The sequence below is a fragment of the Portunus trituberculatus genome, chromosome 19, assembly GCF_017591435.1.
Source record: "Portunus trituberculatus isolate SZX2019 chromosome 19, ASM1759143v1, whole genome shotgun sequence".
NCBI classification, from domain to species: Eukaryota; Metazoa; Arthropoda; class Malacostraca; order Decapoda; family Portunidae; genus Portunus; species Portunus trituberculatus.
The window spans coordinates 19,098,653-19,122,552 of NC_059273.1; the positions used below are offsets into that span (position 1 = coordinate 19,098,653).

At 39.3% G+C, this 23,900-nt stretch overlaps 1 protein-coding gene across 5 annotated transcripts in view; it reads right to left on the reverse strand.

The window, feature by feature from the left end:
• The window catches only part of LOC123506132 (beta-1,4-glucuronyltransferase 1-like), a 24,806-nt gene continuing 906 nt past the window's right edge, over window positions 1–23,900 (reverse strand). Inside the window, exons 2-9 of one of the 5 annotated variants that reach the window (XM_045258027.1) lie at window positions 23,830–23,900; window positions 19,526–19,677; window positions 17,708–17,861; window positions 17,443–17,601; window positions 16,976–17,194; window positions 16,309–16,833; window positions 15,847–16,017; window positions 13,010–14,950 (exon numbers count right to left, since the gene is read on the reverse strand). The exon at window positions 23,830–23,900 is cut by the window's right edge and continues 56 nt beyond it. In XM_045258027.1, the coding sequence (XP_045113962.1) occupies window positions 14,678–14,950; window positions 15,847–16,017; window positions 16,309–16,833; window positions 16,976–17,194; window positions 17,443–17,601; window positions 17,708–17,861; window positions 19,526–19,677; window positions 23,830–23,847 (1,671 nt within the window). In that variant the 5' untranslated portion in view covers window positions 23,848–23,900 and the 3' untranslated portion in view covers window positions 13,010–14,677. Of the gene's footprint in view, window positions 84–13,009; window positions 14,951–15,846; window positions 16,018–16,308; window positions 16,834–16,975; window positions 17,195–17,442; window positions 17,602–17,707; window positions 17,862–19,525; window positions 19,678–23,829 lie in introns of those variants that run through there. The other 4 variants (XR_006675357.1, XM_045258025.1, XM_045258026.1 and 1 more) reach the window with 4 other exon arrangements.

Consider the following 23,900-nt stretch of genomic DNA (forward strand, 5'->3'; position numbering starts at 1 on the left):
GTGCTCTGCTTTTTCATGCATATTATTGCATGAAAAAAAGGATCTCACTGACTTCTCAGTGAGCACAGTGGTGTATGAATGTCCTGTGAGGGAAAAAAACAGGAACATTTATGGAAAGTGTTGTCGCCAGATAGAAAATAAGTGAAAAGGAGTGGAAGACTCCAAGATGGTGGAGAAATATGCCATTTCAGCATTATTACCTTCGTCCTGTTATAAGTGTAGCTCTGATTCTGGAGACCCAGCAAAGTTCATTAAGTGTTGTCTGTGTAACCGGTGGGCTCATATGAAATGTGTGAATTTGGCAGAGATTAAATCTGAAAATATTTGCAACGTGAGGTATCTGTGCGATGTTTACTTCATTGAGGTGTTGTCTCTGAAGAAATTCATCAATGATGTTGAGGAATTTAAGTCTGATTTGAAGAGCATTACTGCTAAAGCTGACAAGATGATGGAAATAGTTGATAATAAGATGGCAAGAATGGAAGAGATAAGTATCAAGGTCGATGAGGCAACAGAAGGCTTGGCGTGAGTTACTGGGTCGCTGAATTCTGCTGACTTGGAACATTCCACGCCTTGGCAGGACGTGAAGAGGAAGAGGAGGATGAAAAAGAACCTGCTTGTTGTAGAGGTAACTCAGGATTCTGAAGCAAATCTAAAGAATAAAGTTTCTCATGCTTTGGATGGAATGCAAATTAATGATACAAAGTTTGCTAATGATGGCAAAAAAATAGTGATGAATTTTGCCAATGAGAGGCTGAGAAATGAGGCAGCCCAGAAACTGGAGAATGTTGAAAAGTTAACAACTAAATCTGTTCAGAAAATTAAACCCAAGATAATGCTATGTAAAGTCCATAAGGAAGAGACTAAGGAAAGTATCATTGATACAATCATTGTGAGAAATGACTACCTTCAAGCAGTTCCTGATATCAAGTCAAAGATTGAGAATATTTTTTGCAAACCAGCAGCAGGGGACACAGTTCATTACATCATGAAATGGGATCTAATGATAAGACAGCTGTTACATCAGCATCAGGACAGAATTAAGCTTGAGTGGGGAGTTTACCAGGTTCGCGACAGGTATCATGCACTTATCTGTTACCATTGTCAAAAGTATGGTCATACAGAGGCAAACTGCAATGCCAAGAAAAATGGTGAGCATCCCGTTTGCTTTAAATGTGCAGGCAACCACAAGTCCAAGGATTGCACATCTACAGAGAAGAAATGCATAAACTGTGTGAGGTTTAAGAAACAGAATACTGACCACTCGGCGAATAATAGTTGTTGTGTTGTGTTGGAAAGTGAGATTGATAGGATCAGAAATATTACAGATCATGGCTACTAATGCTGTGAGCTCTATGTTCAAATGTGGTTTATTAAATGTTCAGTCAGTTGGAAACAAGACAATAGATATCAGAACTTTAATTAATGATGAGAATCTGGATATTCTTGCTTTGACTGAAACATGGCTGAGTGAATATGATACTGCAAAAATTAAAGAAATGACCCCTGACACTCATACATTTGTGCACATACCAAGGAAAGAAGGAAGAGGTGGTGGTGTTGGTCTTTTACTTTCTAGAACATGCAATAAAATTAGGGTGGATAAGTCAGAAAAATGGGAGAGCTTTGAACATATGCAAGTTGTGTGCTTGGTGGTAGAAAATCTATGTTTATAGTGGTCTATAGACCTCCAAGCCTAAGTGCCCGGTCGTTTATTGACGATTTCAGGAAATACTTGGAACTGCTGGATATGGTGAGCGTTAATATTTTTATTTGTGGAGATTTTAATATGAGAATGGATGAACAAGAAAACTATATAGTGAGGGGGTTTCAAGATATGATGAAATCCTTTAATTTTGACAATAAAGTAGAAAAAGCAACATCTGCTGGTGGACATGTAATTGACTTGGTCTTCTGTGACTCAGATCATAATCTTGTTCGAGAAGTAAATGTTGGTGAAATCTGCAGGATTTCACCAGTGCACAGGATGGTTACTTTTCAAATATCTTGTAAAAAAGAAACTACGTACACTAAGCCATTAGTGTTTCGTAGGAAAAATTATTTTGACCCTGAGCGGCTGATAGCTGAAGTGTCACAGGCCATTCAGTTAAGAAAGGCTGATGTGTGTACTCATGGAAGAGTAGCAGTTGAGAAATTTGAATCTTGTTTTGTCTGAATTATATAATGGCAACATGAAAAAAGAACACAATGAAATGTGTCCACTTCATGAAAAGGATATTAAGATAAGGGATCATGCACCTTGGTTTAAGACTGAAATTTCCATAGCTAAGAAAGAAAAAAGGAAGAAAGAAAAAGGTGGCGTAGACTACGAACAGAAGAGGCAAGAAGGGAATATATGGACATGAGAAACAGGCTAAACAAACTTGTACAGAGGAGAAAGTGTCAGTACTATAGACAGAAGTCATTAGAGTCACGGTCTAACATTAGTAGATTATATAAGATAGTGGATAATTTGACAGGTAACAGGAGAATAAATAAGTTGCCTGAGGGGGTTTAATGACACTGTGCTGGCAAATATGTTCCTTGACTTCTTTGATCAAAAGATAAAGTCGATTGTGGAGAGCTTTAGAAATGAGGAGCTTGAAATACCCGAGTATGCCAACGCCTCGGGCTAAGCTACTCTCCTTTAAGCAAGTAAGTGTGGATGAAGTAAAGGAGATTGTACATAAAGTTAATATAACCTACTGCGATAATGACCCATTACCTATTAGTGATATTATTCAGAGTGAGAAGTTCTGTGAAATTCTGGAAATTTTAAAACTGATTATAAACAGTAGCTTCATGAACAATACCTTTCCTGTCTCTGAAAAATGGCATTGATAAAGCCCATTGTAAAGGGTAAAATGGATACGCAGTGCTTGAGTTCCTTTAGACCTGTATCTAATTTGACCTTTTTATCGAAGATTATTGAAAGTGCTGTATTAAACCAATTACTCGACCATTTGAAAGTAGTGCAGGCTTTACCGGATAATCAGTCGGCTTATAGAAAACTTTATTCGACTGAGACAGCTTTATGCTCAGTTATCAATGATCTGATAATCCTGATGGATGAAGGAAAATGTGGTTTGCTAATTTTACTGGACTTAAGTGCAGCATTTGACACAGTTGTTCACAGATTGCTTCTTTTAGATTGCAGGTCTGTCGGTATTGATGGAGATGCACTAACATATTTAGAAAGTTATCTTGCAAACAGGCAATACTGTGTTCAAATTGGTAAATCTTTCTCAGACAAGAAGATTTTAGAAAGAGGAGTACCCCAAGGCAGTGTTTTAGGTCCTATTCTGTTCTGTATATATACTATTGAACTATCACACATACTAAGAAAACATGACATTGACTTCAAACTGTTTGCTGATGACACACAGTTTTACATGACCTTGAACAATGTAGATAATGTTGAAGGAAAGATAAAACTTATTATGGATGATGTTGGTAGATGGATGGAATCCAAGCAGTTGAAACTTAATCAAAACAAGACTGAATGTTTGATAGTGGGTAAGAATAAGGACTTAAAGAGGATTGATATGTCCACATTATATATTGATGGTAACAGTTTGGGTGTTCGTGATACAGTGAAGGATCTGGGAGTATTATTGGACTGTCATTTATCTATGAAAGATCAAATACGGCAGGTGGTTAAGACGGCAAGATACCATCTGAAAAATATAGGTTTTGTCAGAAAATACTTGGATGAGAAAACTACGAAGATGCTGGTTCATAATCATGTGATAAGCAAACTGGATTACTGCAATTCTCTGTATTATGGACTGCCTAAGTATCTCTTAAAAGACTTACAGCTTGTCATGAACAGAGCTGCCAGACTGATTACAGGCGTCTCTCCTCGTGAGAGGATAACACCTGTATTGATAGATCTGCATTGGCTGCCAATTAAAGCACGAATTGAGTACAAGATTAGTGTTATGACTCATCAGGCATTACAGTCTGGAAAACCTGAGTACTTGAGGAACTTACTGGAAACATTCCACCATGACACTACAATGGAGCTGAGACACAATGCAGACCCATACAGACTACATGAGCCAAGATATAACCTTGACATGGGATGCCGAGCATTTGCAAGATGCGCACCAAGGATTTACAATAAACTGCCGAGTGATATCAAAGGTTGTGCCAGGATCGATATCTTCAAAAAGAAATTGAAGACATATTTGTTCAAGAAAGTTTATGATTTTAACGGCATGGAAATCAGACAATTATAGATGCTAGTTGCTTTTGAGGGAGGCTCTGCTGAGCACTGTCTTGCAGTGGAGCGGAGCCTTGAACAAACACCCCAAGGAACAAGTAAGTAACACACACACACACGGTCCGGTAGCTCAGTGGTTAGAGCGCTGGCTTCACAAGCCAGATGACCGGAGTTCGATTCCCTGGCCGGATGGAGATATTTGGGTGTGTCTCCTTTCATGTGTAGCCCATTCACCTAGCAGTGAGTAGGTATGGGATGTAAATCGAGGAGTTGTGACCTTGTTGTCCCTGTGTGTGGTGTGTGCCTGGTCTCAGACCTATCCCAAGATCGGAAATAATGAGCTCTGAGCTCGTTCATTAGGGTAACGTCTGGCTGTCTCGTCAGAGACTGCAGCAGATCAAACAGTGAATTACACACACACACACACACACACCGCGTAGTGTAGTGGTTAGCACGCTCGACTCACAATCGAGAGGGCTGGGTTCAAGTCCCGGCGCGGTGAGGCGAGGCAAATGGGCAAGCCTCTTAATGTATGGCCCCTGTTCATTTAGCAGTAAATAGGTACGGGATGTAACTCGAAGGGTTGTGGCCTCACTTTCCCAGTGTGTGGAGTGTTTTATGAATTTTTTTCAAAATCTTTTTTTTTTTACTTTTTTTGACAAAAAAATATTAATACAAAATTTCAGGTCACATATATAAACAATAGCAACGTGAATTGATAGAAGTATTCTTCTCCTTTTTAGTTTTTGTTTCATTGAAATCAAGGTAAAATTGGCTTTAACCCTTATGTTCCGGTGATTAAACTATTTTCCAATATCCCATGACAGGTAAAAATGGTAAACCTAGAAATTGTCAGAAGACTGTTTGAATACTAATAATTATTTTCTCTTTGTTATTCTGAATACAATGATGTACTTTCTAGCTCGATGTGACCTCTGAAAGTTTAGTTTTTGCCTTATCAAGGATTCCTCCTCCACCCGCTGTGTGATCTGTCAAGCAGAAACAGCTCAGTGAGCGATGACACCATGCAAACACACACACACACACACACACACTCTCTCTCTCTCTCATCTTGGAAGAGAAATTGTACACTTCCAATGAGAGAGAGAGAGAGAGAGAGAGAGAGAGAGAGAGAGAGAGAGTACAGTAAAAGCTCAATTAGTCAGACCTTATGGGGGGAAAACCAGTCCAAGTAAGGTATTTGTCCGACTATGAGCGATAATGACCCATTTTTACCCTTTTTTTTTTATTTTTGTACCTTACTTCACTGTTATTCATTTTACACCCTCTACTGCAATTAGTTGCAGTAGAGAGTGTACTTAACCTATTTGCAGCATTCTTAATCTTAATCCCTCGAACAGCAAACCCAACGCCCACCTGTTGCTGATGCCACTTCATTACAGCCACGATTTAGATGCGGACAAGGTTAGCACACTTGGGTCTTAAACTCATTGGGCTAGCATTAACCCGTACAGCGTCAGAGACGTACGAGATACGTCGGCTACTCTGAGCGAACCGGGTGTCAGAGACGTATTCTCGAGATACGTCGGCTACTCTGAGCGAACCGGGCGTCAGAGACGTATGAGATACGTCGGCGAGCTTCCTCGTGTTTTTGGAGGTATTGCGTCCTCGAAACCTACCATTATACTGCCATCATGCACTGTAAACATTGCTCATGCTGCCTCCTCGTCCCTGCTAACATGAATGCTTCCTGTATTTATTTATTACATATCTGAACTTTAGCAGTTTCTGCTGCCTTTAGCTCGGTGTAGCGGGAAACTGACGCCTCAACTCCGCTAATATGAACGCAGCGTAATTTCCATTACTTTTTCTTACCATTTCAGTTGTTTTTGGTAACTGTTATATTGTGGTAGTGAAAACTTTGTATGACATAAATAAGAATTTTCCAATCGCTTTATTATAAGGAAAAAACAAGTACATATTACTCGGAAAATATTTGCACCACGAAAGACAACACTCCCTCGCGATATCTCGTGTCTATTTTTAGCCACAAACACTCCCAAACAGCAAAACATGACATGTTGTTTTTCTTTCAACTCAGGAATGATATTATGCATGTGTCCAACTCGGGGATCGACTGGTGAGAAATGAGAAAGCGAATAAACTAGTCACATAAGGCTTTGCCAAGTCGGTAACCTTAGCGCAAAAACATCTCGCACAAATTAATACCACTTCCAGTCAGTTCTAGGAGGAATGACAGTCATTTTCATTTGTTTCACATCATTTAAGACTGGTTTAGCAAAAAAAAAAAAAAAAAATCCATGATGTGGCCAGCACTGGCAAAATCACAAAGTCTCAGATCTGCTGACGCTGTACGGGCTAAGGGTTTAGAAAAGGGTATTGGGCATGACGTCATGAATATAAACACTGATCACTGCGCGACTTAAAATTGTGGATCGCCGTTTCATTACCTGGTAGCCTATGGCTCCAGTTCGATGGAACCAGTAAATTTAAAAGTTCATTCTTTAGATTTCTGCGAATCTGTGCTGAACTAAAGTGGTTCTGACAAATCGCGACATATTTCACATTAATATTGTTGTGGCGAGAACATTTCTCAACCCATTTCCTTGCCAAGATCTTATTTGTGGGGAATGTGTAGTATTTTAACTTGTTATTCTTGGCAGGTACACAACCACGAACAGCACAAGCCTTCGCTCTTCCCATACTAATAAAATTGCATAGTATGATCCCATAAAGTATAGAAATAACTAACCAAAACCTAACCCCCCTGTGGACACCACACCACCAAAACACAAGCGACCCGCACTGTGCGTAATGTCACAATCAGCTGGCGGTTCCAACAATGTTGGAATGCTCTAACCTTGTCTGTACCTAAATCGTGATTACAGCTTCCTCAAGTTTTTCCGATCTCCCATACTGCACTTGTTTTCTTTCTAACCCTGCTTTCTTATATTGGGTGCTTTCCCTATTATCATCACTTTCTGAGATGAATTCCAGTAGAGATTGCAGGAGCCAGTGAGTGTTATGGCGGCGAGTGGATGACAGGATGTAAACAAACCAGTCCGAACTCGAGAGCGAGTTGTGGCGTCTTTTTTTACGGTTCCCGCCATAAAAAAAACTATTTAAAAAAATTATTTTGGCTGTTTTACGTTTCCTATAGTTTGTTTTGTTTTTTCTAACGTGTTTTAAGTGAAAACAAGATGTTCTACTTAACATTTACGTATAAATTCCCTTTATTTTATGAATTTTATATATATATATATATATATATATATATATATATATATATATATATAAAAAAAAAAAAAAAAAATTGGCCAAATTTGTCCAGGTATGTACAAAATCCGAGTATTTAGGGTACGACTAATTGAGCTTTTACTGTATTCTTTCACCCCTTTTCATATCAAGTTTCAAGCAAATAACATGCAGGTATCATTCTCTCTCTCTCTCTCACACACACACACACACCGCGTAGTGTAGTGGTTAGCACGCTCGACTCACAATCGAGAGGCCCGGGTTCGAGTCCCGGTAAGCGGCGAGGCAAATGGGCAAGCCTCTTAATGTGTGGCCCCTGTTCACCTAGCAGTAAATAGGTACGGGATGTAACTCGAGGGGTTGTGGCCTCGCTTTCCTGGTGTGTGTTGTGTGTTAATGTGGTCTCAGTCCTACCCGAAGATCGGTCTATGAGCTCTGAGCTCGCTCCGTAATGGGGAAGACTGGCTGGGTGACCAGCAGGCAACTGAGGTGAATTACACACACACACACACACACACAGAATACGAGGCACGCCTGTGTCTCCGTGAGCCACTCTGGGTTCTCAATACGATGTTTGGAGTCTGTTCTCCATCACCACTATCTCTGTCTTCTCTCTGTTCTGAGAAAACAGGTGGATCCTCTGAATCGTTTTCCGAGTCTTCACTACTGCTGTCTTCGCTTTCTTCAGTTTCTTCCTCATAATCACTGTCACTGTAGTCAGGCTCAGAAGCACTGCTAAATAAAAATCATCTGTCTCGTTCCATAGTGAGTTATGAACTGAGACGTCCATTCGCTCTTATCAGGCTGCTTTTGACACGGCGGGTTGCTGGGGTTGCCAAGTGTCGCCTTCAGAATGGGAGAATAGCTTAGTTACCCCTAAATATATGGAGGTAGTGGCAACACTAAGGCCCAGTTCACACCAAGGTTTAACGTCTTCCGTCTTCCATGGCAAGTGTGATGTCATACGCTTCCGCTTGTCTATGAACTGGGGAATGGTCACTTTTTTCCGCTTCCGTTCCAGCGGAATCCATTTAGCGGATAAGTTAACTTGAATCCATCTCTCCTTGTGCAGTGTTGCATCCGCTGTTTTCTAAGAATTAAAGTGCTATAATAATTTGGATGAAACACATTAATGACAATCAGAAATATTGTAATTGATATATAATATGTTGTACATGTATATGTGTGCAAATTTGTAAAGGACAATTTAAAATTATGCGGAGAAAATGCCTGTGAATGGAGAAGAAGCAACATTGTCTGTGACAACAACAACAACAGCAGCCGCCAGCCACGTGATTCCAGTCTTCCACCAGCACTCTGCTACACCGATAGGCTCCCTGTAGTTAGTGTGTTCTTTCTCGAGGTGAGGCTCGAGAAATCCCACAAGGTCATCGAAGGAGTCTGGCGTCATTCTATAGGCTGCATAGAATGAACCTGGGTCAGCCCTCTTTTCAAAAGCCATCAATACTGCCTTTTCTCCACGCAAAGGCCTCTCTAGGAGAAGACGTCGTGACCACAACCTTCTCCTCCTTCTGTCCCAATTTTCCTCTTCTTGTGCAGCCATGAATACCGAAATGGCTAAAACATCTTCCTCTTCCTTTCGCATCGCTGACCACGCCGTGTTGTCCTTAATCTTGATTTTGATGCTGTGTTTACAAGCAGACTAGCGGAGGCCATCCCATCCGCCGCTTCTCCTGTGATGTCATAAACACGGGAAAACGGACAAAAACAATGGAGAAGGAAGACGTTAAGACGTTGGTGTAAACCGGGCCTAGGTGGAAAAAGAAGCCAGATACTTCCACTCGCCATCTGACTCAAGAAACCGCGCATGGAGCTCAAACATGAGGCGTGAAAATTCTTGATTATGGGAACGATCGCCGTCGCTACGGACGCACTGATGCAATCGTTCATATAAGATCGCCGGAATATAAGGGTTAAAAAAGATTTTAGAAAGGGAATGACTGAAGTTTTGAGATATGGGCCGATAAAGTTCAGCGATCGATCTCGACCCTGTTATAACACACTAGGAAGTTTATTCAGGTTTACTATATGTTTTATTTTATTATTTACAATCTCATAATACAATTAGATGTATATGAGGCTCCTAGTCCCTCCTGTCAATGATATGTTGGTCCTGAAGATGCTTTTCTTCTGACGTCCAGCTCTCACTTTTTCTGGTTGTGATGTGTTCTTGAAGTTGCATGTTGTGCAGTGCAGAGTTATGGTGTTCTCGTATACATCAAGCTCCAAACTGTAGTCAAAGGCAGGATCTGGGCATGAATAACAAGAAGAAAGAAGATTTTTCAGCCTCTTTTTCATCAGCATGACAATTTCGTTGTCATTTTCCACATCTCTTTCCTTTCTCAATATTTTGTAGAAGAGCTTCTCTAATTGTGAGAAATGAGGCCTTTTCTTCTTCATTTCCTTGTCTTTGTTCTGCATGAGATGTGGTGGGCTGTGGTGTAGCAGTGGTGAGGGTGGTGGTGGGTGATGTGAGGATGTGTACTGGAGCATTTGAGGTGTCAGGTTCAACATGCTCTTTTTATTCTTTGAGCTTCCATACTCATATTCCAGGCATCCTTCCTCTACAGGATGCAGTAACTAAATTACGTTTTGTTTAGTAGAGTGAAGGACGGATAGCAACAGACGCAGCAACAACCTCTTTCTCTGATAGCTTTCCCTCTACTGAGTCTCGCTGGTGCCTTGGTTGACGTCACCCATAGACTTTCAGTGTTGCCGTATCATGGCCACCAAAAAAACTTAAGATTTTTGCCTTTTTTTCGTAGTTATTGAGAAAAAAAAAAAGGATTCTACTAATGTAAACAAACCTTTAAATGGCATTTAAATGGAAACCAATGTGCGTTTCACCATAAAATTTCATGAAGTAATAGCTAACGTGTATACCTACCACACTTTTTTTCCACGAAAAACATTATTTTTCATATTTTTTTGGTCTCTAAGCCCGACGCCCCCCCTTAACCACCATCACCATCACCACCACCATTACTGCTGCAACTAATGGGTCTTATTTTACGTGGTTATATGGTGGTGGTGGTGGTAAACATTTCCAATTCAATAAACAAACCATATAGTGAAGAAATGAGACAGATGAGGTAAGCAGGAAAAGGAAGGAGAAAATGAGTAATAGGAAGGAGAGGAACTCAGATGAAAGGAGAGGAATAGAGGAATGAGTAGAGGAGAAGAGGAAAGAAAAGAGGTAAGAGGGGAAGAAGAAAAGCAATAAAGCTAAAGACAGACACTTAATGGTTAATATTGATTTTTCTATCCATAATTAAGAGTCACAGGTAGTTACTAACTTTCTGGCATCCTTGAGGAACAAATGAAGTCTTGTTTTGGGATGTGTAGACTTCTTGCCTCGTTATTGTTGTTACTAGTAAGTGCTTTGCTCACCTGCCACTGCTGTGCCTCCCATTGTGCCTCTGCCTCCCGACAGCTGGTCCACCAAAGCATGTAAACAATGCTCACCTGATCACTGGCCACCTTTGGGGAACAGAAAAGCCACACTTCTCTCACCCATGACATATGTAATCATTAAATACTATTGAGTACAGTATGTGGCTAAGGAGGCGGAGAGAGCACCTTAATGTGTCTTCTTTGATCAGTTCAGTTTGTAGTGCAGAAACATGAAAATCTGTATGGCACTTCCTACTACTATGTCCTTGCTTTCACAGGTCACCTCCATCCCCTTCATAGCTGGCTGCCTAGAACATCATAATTGAGCTGCTCATCCTGTTGCCTTCCACTGACCTCCACCCATTCAGATGTGCCACTGCCACCCGCCTCACCTGTCTTTCTGAGGAAAACTGCCTCTCCATGACATCTGCCACAGAGCTCAGGAGTGACTCATGAATGAAACACATCACAGCTTAGAAATAAAAAGTCTTTTGGTAAGCGTGTTGTGCCCCTCTATAACCCCTTCCCAGCAGCAGGGCAGATGAGTGTACTATCAAATAAAATATTATATATATATATATATATATATATATATATATATATATATATATATATATATATATATATATATATATATATATATATATATATATATATATATATATATATATATCAAATAAAATATTATATATATATATATATATATATATATATATATATATATATATATATATATATATATATATATATATATATATATCAAATAAAATATTATATATATATATATATATATATATATATATATATATATATATATATATATATATATCAAATAAAAATATTATATATATATATATATATATATATATATATATATATATATATATATATATATATATCAAATAAAATATATATATATATATATATATATATATATATATATATATATATATATATATATATATATATATATATATATATATATATATATATATATATATATATCAAATAAAATATATATATATATATATATATATATATATATATATATATATATATATATATATATATATATATCAAATAAAAATATTATATATATATATATATATATATATATATATATATATATATATATATATATATATATATATATATATATAAGACCCTTCCAACTTCCATTTGCACATCTATATATAGTTTCCCCACAAATGGCCATTCCAGATAGATAGAGATAGATAGATATATATAGACTTTGCCGCAAAACTGAACAAACAATGTCATCTATATACAACTGTTATTTGTGTTTGATTGGTGATAATGTAAGTCAATATATTTATATGAAAGTTTGGAGGTACTCACATCCAGGACTTGTGACCTGGATGTAATTTATTCCCTTTTCTTCATATCTTTTACGTACTCGTTTTGTACCTGTTCATTTTTAAGCAACACTGCTACTGTGTGGTACAGATCTTTCTTTTTTACATAAAAGAAATTTAAGAAATACAAAAATTCCCAATGTTAGGTTGCATGCATAGTACATCCAGAAGCACAAGCAATGAGCAGCCTTGGGAGTCAATGTTGGCTAGTGCCTTGAGTAATTCAGTTCTGAAATCATGATTCATTTCATGAATTTTGTTACATGTAAAGAACAGTATATATATATATATATATATATATATATATATATATATATATATATATATATATATATATATATATATATATATATATATATATATATCATATTACAACTTTGTGCAGTAAAATCAGAACAAATGTCTACATATAGACGATCTGACAGAAAATTCCACTTTTAAAATGTCTATATAAAGATCCTCTGCCGGGAAAGGGTTGATGTTAGACTGCTTCCTTGTTTAGATTTGCTAATTTTCATTTTACATTGTATTTGATGGGGATGACAGTGTCTCCTATGATGAGTGTGTGCATCTGACCATCAAGCAAAGCAGTGATCTGTGTGTTGGAGAGTGTTGCCAGGAGTGATGAATAGTGCACAAAGTGTGTTTAGGAAATGCTGCAGATGAAATGGAGGATGGAAAGTGTTGAAGACCTACTACTACTGAGGATGCCAAACTGTGAGCCCTGGAGGCGATACATATGATTAATACTAAAATGTACTTCGGTATTAAATAATTTATTACTAACAAGATATCATCTAATTTTCAATGAACCATTTGTATAAATATAGAAAAAAACTAACATAGTACTAGCCATCCTGTAGAATGCTTTAAGAATAAAGATCTAGTTACAGTGTAACCTCACCATTCATCCACCTCACTGTTCACTTAACTTGTCATTCAATTTGTTCACACAAAATTCAACTAACAACTAAGTTTGCCCTGCACTTTGGACAGCATCAGCTTGGTACTGGCTGTGCCACGCTGTCACTTCAGGTCAGCCTTGTGCTGGTTTCCTTGCACTAAGCATCATCCGTGCAAGCTTTATGTTTTATTGCTATTCTTTGTTATTTTATTGAAAATTGTGCAGCCACCATGCATCAAAAAAGCCTAATGGGAAAGCAGTGAGAATGATAATTGAATGGAATAAAAATAAATAAAATAAAATAAAATAGAATAAATAAATAAAAATAAATAAATAAATAAAACTTATGGTTTGAAAGTAGAACTTATATCTCTGATCTTGCAACCAAGTATGGTATGAAGAAACCAACCATATTGTTGAAAAATAAAGACAATAAAAGGGGCCCATGTGGCAAAAGAGTGACCATCCTTGCAGTGAACAGGTCACCTACAATGGAACAAAGAAAAATTTTTCTTAAATTTAGATGAATGAAAAAACAACTTTCTGGTGACAACAATTCTGAAATAATAATTTGCAAAATAACTAAGCAGTTGGATGATTATCACCTTGACACTCTCACACCTCTCTCCCACCCTCCCTCCCACCCTCACTCACTTCCGTGCCGTTGCTGTTGGTTGAACCTTCCATCTCATCTACTGACCTTTATGATTCAGATACCTCAAATTACTACCACTCTCCACTTGGCTGCCATGTGATATTAGAGGAAAGTTGTCCCTCAGTACTGTGCTGCCACAGAGACAAAGTATGTGTGTATGGAGTGCACTCACCACTCACCACCACCCACCCACCCACACTCACTCACTCCCTCCCTCCCTCCCTCCCTCAGTACATCACTCCCCGACCGCTGCTGCCGCTGACCAAATGGCTACTGACCTTTATGATTCAGATACCTCATATTACCACCATCCTAATCCATTTGGTTGCTGGAATGAATAAGCATTTTTACAGAATTTCCAATACCGTGAGTTTAGTGATCCTCGAGTGTAATGTTGTCCCTAATGAAGAAACCCAGCAGGTATGACACTTGAGATGAGGTGTACATTATTTCTTATATTTTGCACAAATTGCAATTTGAACAGCCTCCGGGAATGACTTGAGTACAAATGGTGAGATTCCACTGTATTTTTAAATATAATAAGATTGTGACCAAAATAAATAGAAATACAGTATGTATTTTATACAATGCATAAATCAAATTAAAGCTTTTTATAAAATTCATTAGAATTAAAGCTAAAAGTCTGAGGAATGTGATATGCTCATCCTGATAATGTGTAAACTACAATATTTGATAGGCATCAATCAATGTCACCCTGCAAAACTCTCCTTAATGTCAAGCCTCAGGGGTTTCGGCTTTGAACACCTTTATGTAATTTGTTTAATACCAAAATTCCTCAGCTTAATGAGATTGGGATGAATTTTGCACAGTACCTTATGTAAGAAAACATAGGCATATGCAATGACTTAAAAACTGCCGCTGTTAAACACCCAGAGGTCACACAGCAGGAGGGCAGCGTCTGTGTGGATGTGACCCAAATAAACCTCAGTGACACTTCGAGACGATTCTGGGTATTTTATCTTCAACTCAGCTTTAAAATGACGAAAGAGGATGTTGTTCTTTTCTTGCTCTGCATCCTTTGTGGTGTGGAAGCTGTCCACTGTTTTGAATCCTTCATGGATCACAAATGCAGAATCCAACACCAGGAACCTGAAGCCCGCCACATGCAGCTCACACACCTGTGCATGACACACCACCCTGAGTCACCTTCCTCAACACTGCCTAGTTATCTACACATGGTAGATAGAGAAGTAAGCTTACAGATCATAGAATACCTTAACAAGGAACAGAAAATGCTTTAAATCATTCCATTAAGTTATGTTAGACAACATAAATTTAATTTGTGACTGAGTCAATTAATCAGTCAATGCCTATTACAACATATTAAGTGTCTGTTATGAGCAGCCATGATGAAGCCAGCCACCTGAGGACGAGGGCTGGTAGACAGACTGGGACATCTTTGATTACAGCAAGTCCAGATAAGAATTTGAGCCAATTATGTAAGAAACACATTTTTGAGTTTCAAAATCTGTGTTCCAGAACCATGACCAACATCCAGATGTACCACAAGTAAAGCTATAATGAACTTATTGCAAGGAAGTCACTCTCCACACCAGCTTACACAGGTGCCCAAGACAACCCTGGAGTGGAGGTAGGTTATCTAAGGAATGTGTGTAGCATCTCATCTGGATCAACTAACAAGTGAGAAAGTGAAATGAAGAATGTCCTGGAGGAGAGAGAGCTGATCTAGCACAGTAGAGTGTGTTAGGATGATTCAAACCTGTACTGCAAGAGAGACAGACAATGCAGCACACCAGGAAGTGTTAGATATAAAACCTAGATCTTAGCCCAGTGCACAGGCAAATACAAATCTTGAACCCTCTCATTTATCCCATCTAAAAGACAAAATAATCTTAACACTGACAAAGCTATATTTTACTTTTCTTGGACTCAAATGCTTCTTTCAGTCAATCATGAACTATAAACACTTCCACCTTCCATTTGAATTCCTGATAAGAACAATGCACTACTCATCCCCCTGACTCTTAACAGTACAGTGATAGGTAACACTCACTTGGCTGATCCTGTTGAAGCCGTACTGCCTGAACCTTTCATCGTAGAGAGGTATCTTGGTGCTGGCAATATAGAAAGGTTCATATGTGCTCTGCCAGAGTACCTCGTATGCTGTCGACAATCCTGAGCGTCCAGCCTTTTCCTTTTCCCAAGCTGGGTAGTCTGTGAATTTCTGCAACACAAACACATGATTGCTTCACTGTGCTTTGTAACAGTAATAAATACATAAAGAATCCATTAGTTTTTTTTTAAGAGAACAAGCTACAATAGACATTACATTAATTTAGTTATGATTTCTAGTGGAATGTGGGGGTCTGGTCTGGTGCAGTGGCACTGCAAATACTAATCAATGTCAGATGTGTTTAAGACTAGTTTCCACATCATGAACAAAAATGGAGTGATGATGATGATGATGATGATGATGATGATGATGATGATGACATTGCATCACCATATCACACACCTGACACTTTAAGCACAATTCTTGATAAAAAGGTCTTGCCAAACCTTTTTTCTTCATTGTCAACAGCTGCTCCTTAGTTTCAGGGATACCAGCATCGTTTTTCACTTCATAGGCTGGCAGCACCCACACTGTCTTTTCTTTACTAAACTTCTTAAACAAACCCTTTCTCTTTGCAAATGACAAGAAGGATTTATGGAGTCCTGAGTTAGGAGTTATGTCAACATCAACCACCATCATGTGACTGGTGGTGGTTGCTTTCCGGGCAACATTCCTCAGCAGGTTGTTGGGGTACTGCACTCCATTAAAGCTGTAGTTGTCTTGGTGCACGGGAGAGAAGATCTTGTGGCAGGGAGTGGTGTTTGCTGTGGGGATGATGTGAGGGGAGGTGGGGGAGTTGAGGGGAAACACCAGGCTGAAGGTAACGTTTTCTTTCACACTCGGGTAACACTTTCTAAGCAGGTGGAATGTCTGGACAGCTGCTTGCACCTCCCCACTCAGAACAAACACTGCAATGGACAATGGGCCCTGGAAGACAGAACCGTGCATGAGCTATGTATTCCACCACCACCACTAACAGTCATCAAGGCACTCTCCTCTCGGCAAACAGTAGTTATATGCAATCCTTCAGGGGAACACTGTAACACTGACTCACCAACTGACAACTGACCTGCCAATGCACAGCAAGAGGTGGAAGCTTGTGAAGCCTTGACAAGGAACACTGGGTGACCAGGGTGAGGTCATGATGCCTAGCCTCGTCCTGCTCCACCCAATCCATGGACTGTGCCGTCCCACGCAGCACTCCACCTGACACGCGGAACTCCCCAGAACCGTCCAGCACACTCCAGTGAGCAATGCGGGACAGTGTTGCTTGGTGATCATCTGAGACCTGGTGCGGTGGAAGTGGTAACAGGAATAGCACATTCTCCTTCGTAGTGATAACAAGAATAACACGTTACCCTTCGTAGTTCTCCAGTTCCACATCTTTTGGAACTTCACATATCAAATGTAACAAAAGTTTCAATGAAAATAAAGGTATGCAGAAAAATATAATTTCCCCACAACTAAACAGAGCCAGAGAAAGAGCAGCAAATAATATTAATATAACACAACAGTGAACAAACTGCTTGTCCTCACCTTTGGGCCAAGGTGGAAGTGTCCACGTCTGTCGGCCGAATGGTGATGGTGGTGTCTCTTTGAGCCCAGCTGGCCGCTGGTCTCCTCCACCTCGGCAGCCTCGGGTGCATAAAGCAGGTGTCTTTGCTTCAACTGCCATGTTAAGACTATATTGGTTATCTGGAAACATCAACTCAGAATTAGTTCATACATTACACTGATCAGGTGGATGGGAACATTGAGATTATCAAACATTTGCTCAGGTTACAGGCCACAAGGCACTCACCTGCAGCAGACTTGCAGTCAGTGCCAGGACGGCCACAGAGCGCCATGATATAATGCTTGTGAGAAACCTCGGAAACATTCCTCTCTCAGCTAGCCATTGGTGAGTCACTCTTCTCGGCAGCCACAGCTCATTTTGTAGACTTGTTTCAGGATCTCTGCATAGAGTGAAAGCAGTGACAGGAGTTCATAACACCAAACTAAAACACCTGCTCAGATATGCTGCGCTCTAGTGTCCATAAACAAACAGTTACCGCCTGACACCTTAACCTGACCACATCCTGCATCACCATTCTCACCTTGACACCTTCACCCTGGTGTTTGATATCTGTCACTAATAATTATTCAAATTATAGTCTACACAATGTATGAATTGCCAAGAAAATTAATGAACTAAACCAATCTAAAGCTAATCTACCACGGCCCTCAGGTAACCAAGTGTTCAGGATACATTCAGGTGTTATGTGTCAAATACAACACCTTGGTGGTCAGACATGTCACTTCCACCTGTTTTACATCCTGCCCTTGTTGTCTGGAAAGTTCTGGCACAAGAGGAGTTAAATCTATCATTTTACACTGTCCTTCTAACATTTCTTCCCAGCAGGCAAATGACCTTTTGAAAAATGTCTCAAACCACTTCATTAACAGGCTGTTAACAATTAGCAACTTGTTTGCATTAACCAAGTGAAAGGAAAGTACAGTACTACGGTAACGTTAAAAGAAATGATTACAGAATAAAATTTTTGATGGAGTCTTAAGACTCACGGGTTCTAGTCAATATGATAGAGTTTATGTCCATTAAGACTTAACATATAAACATATAAACAGTTATAGCTTAGACGTACAAGAAGTGCTCCGACAGATAGTGCTGCCTCTGACAACATGCGCCTTCCAACTGATACTTCTCTCTAGCAGACTCTCCTTCTACTCAGATTCCTTTAGACATCTAGACACTCCCTCAGGGACACTTAACTCATTGTTGTACTATTTTTCATTATTAATTGCACATGTTAATGTTAACTGTTTGAGGAATAAGGTGAATTATTTGTATACATTTTTGACCGATCACAACTTATCCATTTTAGGTATAAGTGAAACTTGGTTACTTCCGTGTTCCTTCATCATATGTTGACCTACCCAACTATGTGTTTGTCAGAAAAGATGTTGAGGGTTTGGTTTATAAACACAGTGTTGGTTTACATGTCTCTAACAAACTATGTTTTACAAAACTCAATACTCATTCCTAATTCACACAACTAATTCTTCTTTCAGACTTAAACTTCTACGTACTAATTGTTTATCATCTCTCTTCATTTACTGATAATGAAAATGCCTGACTTTTGAACTTTTGTCTGACTTTAACTTTCCCTCAATTCTATAGGCTAATGACACACCAAGCAGGGATCTTCCACCCATTGATCTTCAATTTTACCAATGTTTTATAACTCTAGACTTGACTCAGTATGTGAAAGTCTACATTTGTCCCTTCTGAAAATATAGTTAATTTAGTCTCGATTTCAGAGGAAGACAGAGTAGGTGAACTCTGTGTTGCCCACATTTCCTAACTATAGTCACAATCCTGTCTCTTTTAACTACTTTTTTCTACAAGATTTAAGAACTTGCAATACCACTTCATTCTGTCTTTGGCACACAAGAGTTATGCCATGACAAGTGATCATTTGTCAATTGTTGATTGGGACTTTGAGTGTGCTCATCTTAATGTTAATGACATGTTTTGCTGACTTCCAACAGATTCTAACCCCTCTAATTGAAGCCTATGTCCCTCTGAAAATCTTAGATAAGAGCACTTCTCCTCCCTGACCTGTAAATACCTTCCAGATACTGAAACAGCACAGAAGTCATCTCTGGACGAGGTATAACTCCCTCCGTGCCACTCATGGTAGGAACTCTGCTCTGCCAGTCAGTGTGTTGGCTGATTTTCATAATTCCAATTTCCAATATCGTAATTTCACACTGAAAAGTCAGTCAGACTATGAATTTCATCTAAAAGATTCCTTACTAATAAACCCAAAGGGTTTCATTAATATATAAGGTGAAAAAGGGCAGACACTCTTAGTGTTGGCCCCTTAGGGTGTAAATGGTGAAATGATTACAGACTCAGAAGTGATGTCCAATACATTTGCCAACTCTTTTGCCTCAGTGTTCACATTGTACCACCCACAGGCTCTGTCTCCTCACTAAACTTTCAATGGTTGTGTGGATGACATAGTCTTTTCTCTTGATCACCTTTACAATGGCATATCCAAACTTAACCCTTCCTCTGCAATGGGCCTGGATGCAATTCTCTCCCATCTTTTGAAAGCCTGTGTCTGAACTGGCATACCCACTCCTCCTTTTCCGCAAATCTTAACTCGAATGGAAAAAATCTTGGGTATCGCCTACCTTCAAGATAGGCTCACGTCACAACCCTTTGATGTACAAACCCATTTCTTTAACTTTCACACGTGTAAAGACAATGGAATGCATTTTCGTCAAATTTATCTATGACTAAGCCCAGTCAAATAATCTGTTAAATGAAGATCAATATGGCTTCAAGTAGAAATGTACCGATACCAAAATTTTGGCCGATACCGATACCAATACCACCTAATTGGGCCGATACCGAAACTACTACTTATAGTGATTACTGCACTGGACACCAGGATGAGTTGGTGGACGGCGAGCGTTATCAGATGGGAGGCTTTGTTTTGGGGGATGCTGTAAGTCCTTCTGAGAATGTTTGTGAAATAGGAGCAATTCTAGAAGCTTTTTGAAGCCATTTGCAAAGGTAAATTACTCAGTAATTGGAATGAATATCTTCTCAGTCTTCTGATTCTTGTCAGTTATTTTAAATTCTTACTTCTTACTCCTTTAGTGACCATTTGGTCTTGTGCATTTTCATTATTAATTTTATTGACGATATTTTGGCGATCAAAAATATTTTCAAAATTATTAAAATTGTAAAACAGACAAAATATTAGCAAAAGAAACTCATTTTGTTGTGTATGTTTCTCTTTAATTAAATCTGACATCCTTTGATATTAATTCATTACACATTAGTAGACCAATTCAGAAACATGAGCTTTCACCTAATCTTTTCAATTAAATAGAAAAAAGTTTAGTTTATTCTAGATTTCTAGGTTGTGGCTTATTACCACAGAAAACAGTATTCTATGACATACGGTAATCACCACGGAAACTTAATACGCCGTATTATATTAATTTGGTATCATCAATATCTTATATCGAATATATCACTAAGTAGTTAATTCCTTTTAGGTATCGGAAGTATCGGCATAAAATAAGCCGATAGCGATACTGATACCAATACCCAAAAAAATGGGCCGATACCGATGCATCGGTACATCTCTAGCTTCAAGCCTGGCAGATCAACTGAGGACCATTTAGTTGTAACCTACCACCAGGTTACTTCCTGGCTGGATCAAAGCCTCTATGTTGATTTAATTATTTTGACTTTTTAAAAGCTTTTGGCACAGTGTGCCATTCTATTCTTTTAGATAAACTATCCAGTCTTGGTATCAAAGATAAACTGCTTTAACTGCTGGTTAAAAAGTACATATATGTATGGTGGTTAACAGTCAACATAGCCATTCAAGGGAGGTTCTTAGTGGAGTCTCACAGGGTTCTGTTTGGGCCCTTTCCTCTTTCTTATTTGTTAACTATATCAATCATAATATCACCTCTGCTGTTAAGATATTTGCTGTCGACCTTAAGCTTATGTTGGCACCAGCACCACCTCTGGGCCTGGTCTGTTGAGGGCAATGGCATCATATCAAGTTGGTATCAACACTTTACACCCAGTGGCTACCTCTTGGAGACTTCAAATTAATTCCTACAAGTGTGCATTATTAAGACTCCAAAGGAAGCCGGTGGATTGGTCATTACTGGGTGTCTCAGGTCATTACCTCCTTGATGGCAGGGTAATACAAACCATAGAAGCTGCCATGAATTTGGGCATCATGGTTGATGTTTCTTTGAAGTTCCACCAACATGTAGCTTCTTTAGTGCACAAAGTGAGCAGAGTGGCAGAGAATATCTTGAATTCCACAGTTCATCATGAGGCTTCATTCACGTTACCCCTCTTTATCTTTCACATGTGACCATTATTAGAGTATTCTTCATCACTCTGGAACACAGGATATCTTGGTGACTTGCAGAGTGCAGAGGTGAACTAAAACTATCTGTACTAAGGAATATCTTAGTTACCAAGAATGCTTAAAATTTTTAATTTACATTCCATCCAAGGCAGACTCTTCATCATGATAAGATTGAATATTGAAATTCTTCGATAAAACCTTACCACACATGTCATCGCTCAGTTATTACTGACATGAGAGGGCATCAGTACAAAATTCTCTTTGTTCACTCTCAGTTAGATATTAGATCATTTAACATGAGGCATTAATACTTGGAATTCCTCACTACAGGGTGCAGTCTCTTCTCAGAATGTTACTGCTTTTAAGGCAAATCTATCCAATCATCTTGGTGATACTTTTTTCCAGTAGTACTGCTAACCAGAGTTAATGGAGTTGCAACTCAACTGACATCTGTCTTTGCCTGTCTGTGTATTTTCTACCACATGTTGCACTCTCCAGCCTAGTACTATAGCATTATCTTTATGGTCATTTACTTAGGCACTGCCCTAATTAAGTCGTCTCTCCAACTCTCCTCGCTTCCTGACTCCCCCTTCGTAGCTCTCCCACTCAGTTGACAGGACTTGGGAATGAAAGTATGATAACTAAAACCAAACTAACCTAACCTACCTAGCATATCCTAACCACACTATTGGTCAGAAGGGTTCTGAGGGAGACGAATCAGCGGTGCGTGTCGCTTCAACTTGGTTAAGTTATGTTAGCTTAGTTAAGAGAGAGAGAGAGAGAGAGAGAGAGAGAGAGAGAGAGAGAGAGAGAGAGAGAGAGAGAGAGAGAGTTCTTCCATTTGACTGGTAAGTGTATATCTGGTTAAAGTCTGACGACTGCTGACATCCCACAAATCGCACCAGCTGACGGCCCAGTGACGGGATCGCTTCTCTTCAGTATTGCCACCTAATCCTAACTTAACCTAACCTAACCACGCTATTGGCCAGAAGAGTTTTGAGGAAGACGTATCAGCAGTGCGTGTCGCCTCAACTAGGTTAGGTTAGATTAGGTTAAAGTCAGGGTTAGGCTAGTTTTGGTTATCATATTTTCATTCCCATGTCCCGTCAGCTGAGTGAAGGAGCTGCAAGGAGGGAACCGGGAAACGATGATAGCTATAGGGATTACTACAATAGGACAGTGCCTTTTACTTATTGCTTGGGGCTGGCGCAATAACGGAATGTGGCTTCTACCTTAGTTGGGGAAGCTCACCAGGCAACAGTACCAGGTGAGAATGAACACAGATCACCAATATAAACACATGGCTTCCCTCCAAACACTACTTATCCAGCCAACCTTGCCACTACAAGTCACTCCTCACCTCATCTCGCAGGACAAAGCTAGCCCACAGATCCTCTAGTTACTAATACAGTAAATCCCGGCACTCTCGCAATGTACACATCCCGCCTGCTCTCTTCCATTCCCAGCTCCTCCACCAAGCTGATTTGACGTCACATATATGAAGTCACGGGTAAATTTGTAGTTTCAACCAATATACCCTATCTTATATTTCTTTATTCCTTATGTCTGACAAGCTAGGGGACCTCCTGGGAAAGCAAGGTTTTAGGGTGGGGAAACCAAACCTAAATTCTGTCCTGAAGTTATTGTTAATTTCTGATAGATAGCGTAAAATGGGGTTAGGAATGCTCGTAGACCTGATCTAACCTAACCTAACTTAAATTACGTCCTGAAGTTATCATTAATTTCCGATAGAGTAAAATGGGGTTAGAAATGCTCGTAGAAGTGTGATGTAGACGATGAGAATGTATATCGTGATGTGTGATGTATTGGTTGAAACTGCAATAATACCAAGTCACACTATTGATCAACAACAACACACACACACGAGAATGCCTACTTATCCATCCAGCCTTGCCACTCCGAGTCACTCCTCACCTCATCTCGCAGGACAAAGCCAGCCCACTGACACAATAGCAATAATTCCCAGTAACAGGCGCACATATCTTACCTGACAGGCTGGTGGCATGGCGGGGAGCAACACTTCACCTCAGTGCGCTGTGCCTGGTTGCCTACCTGCCC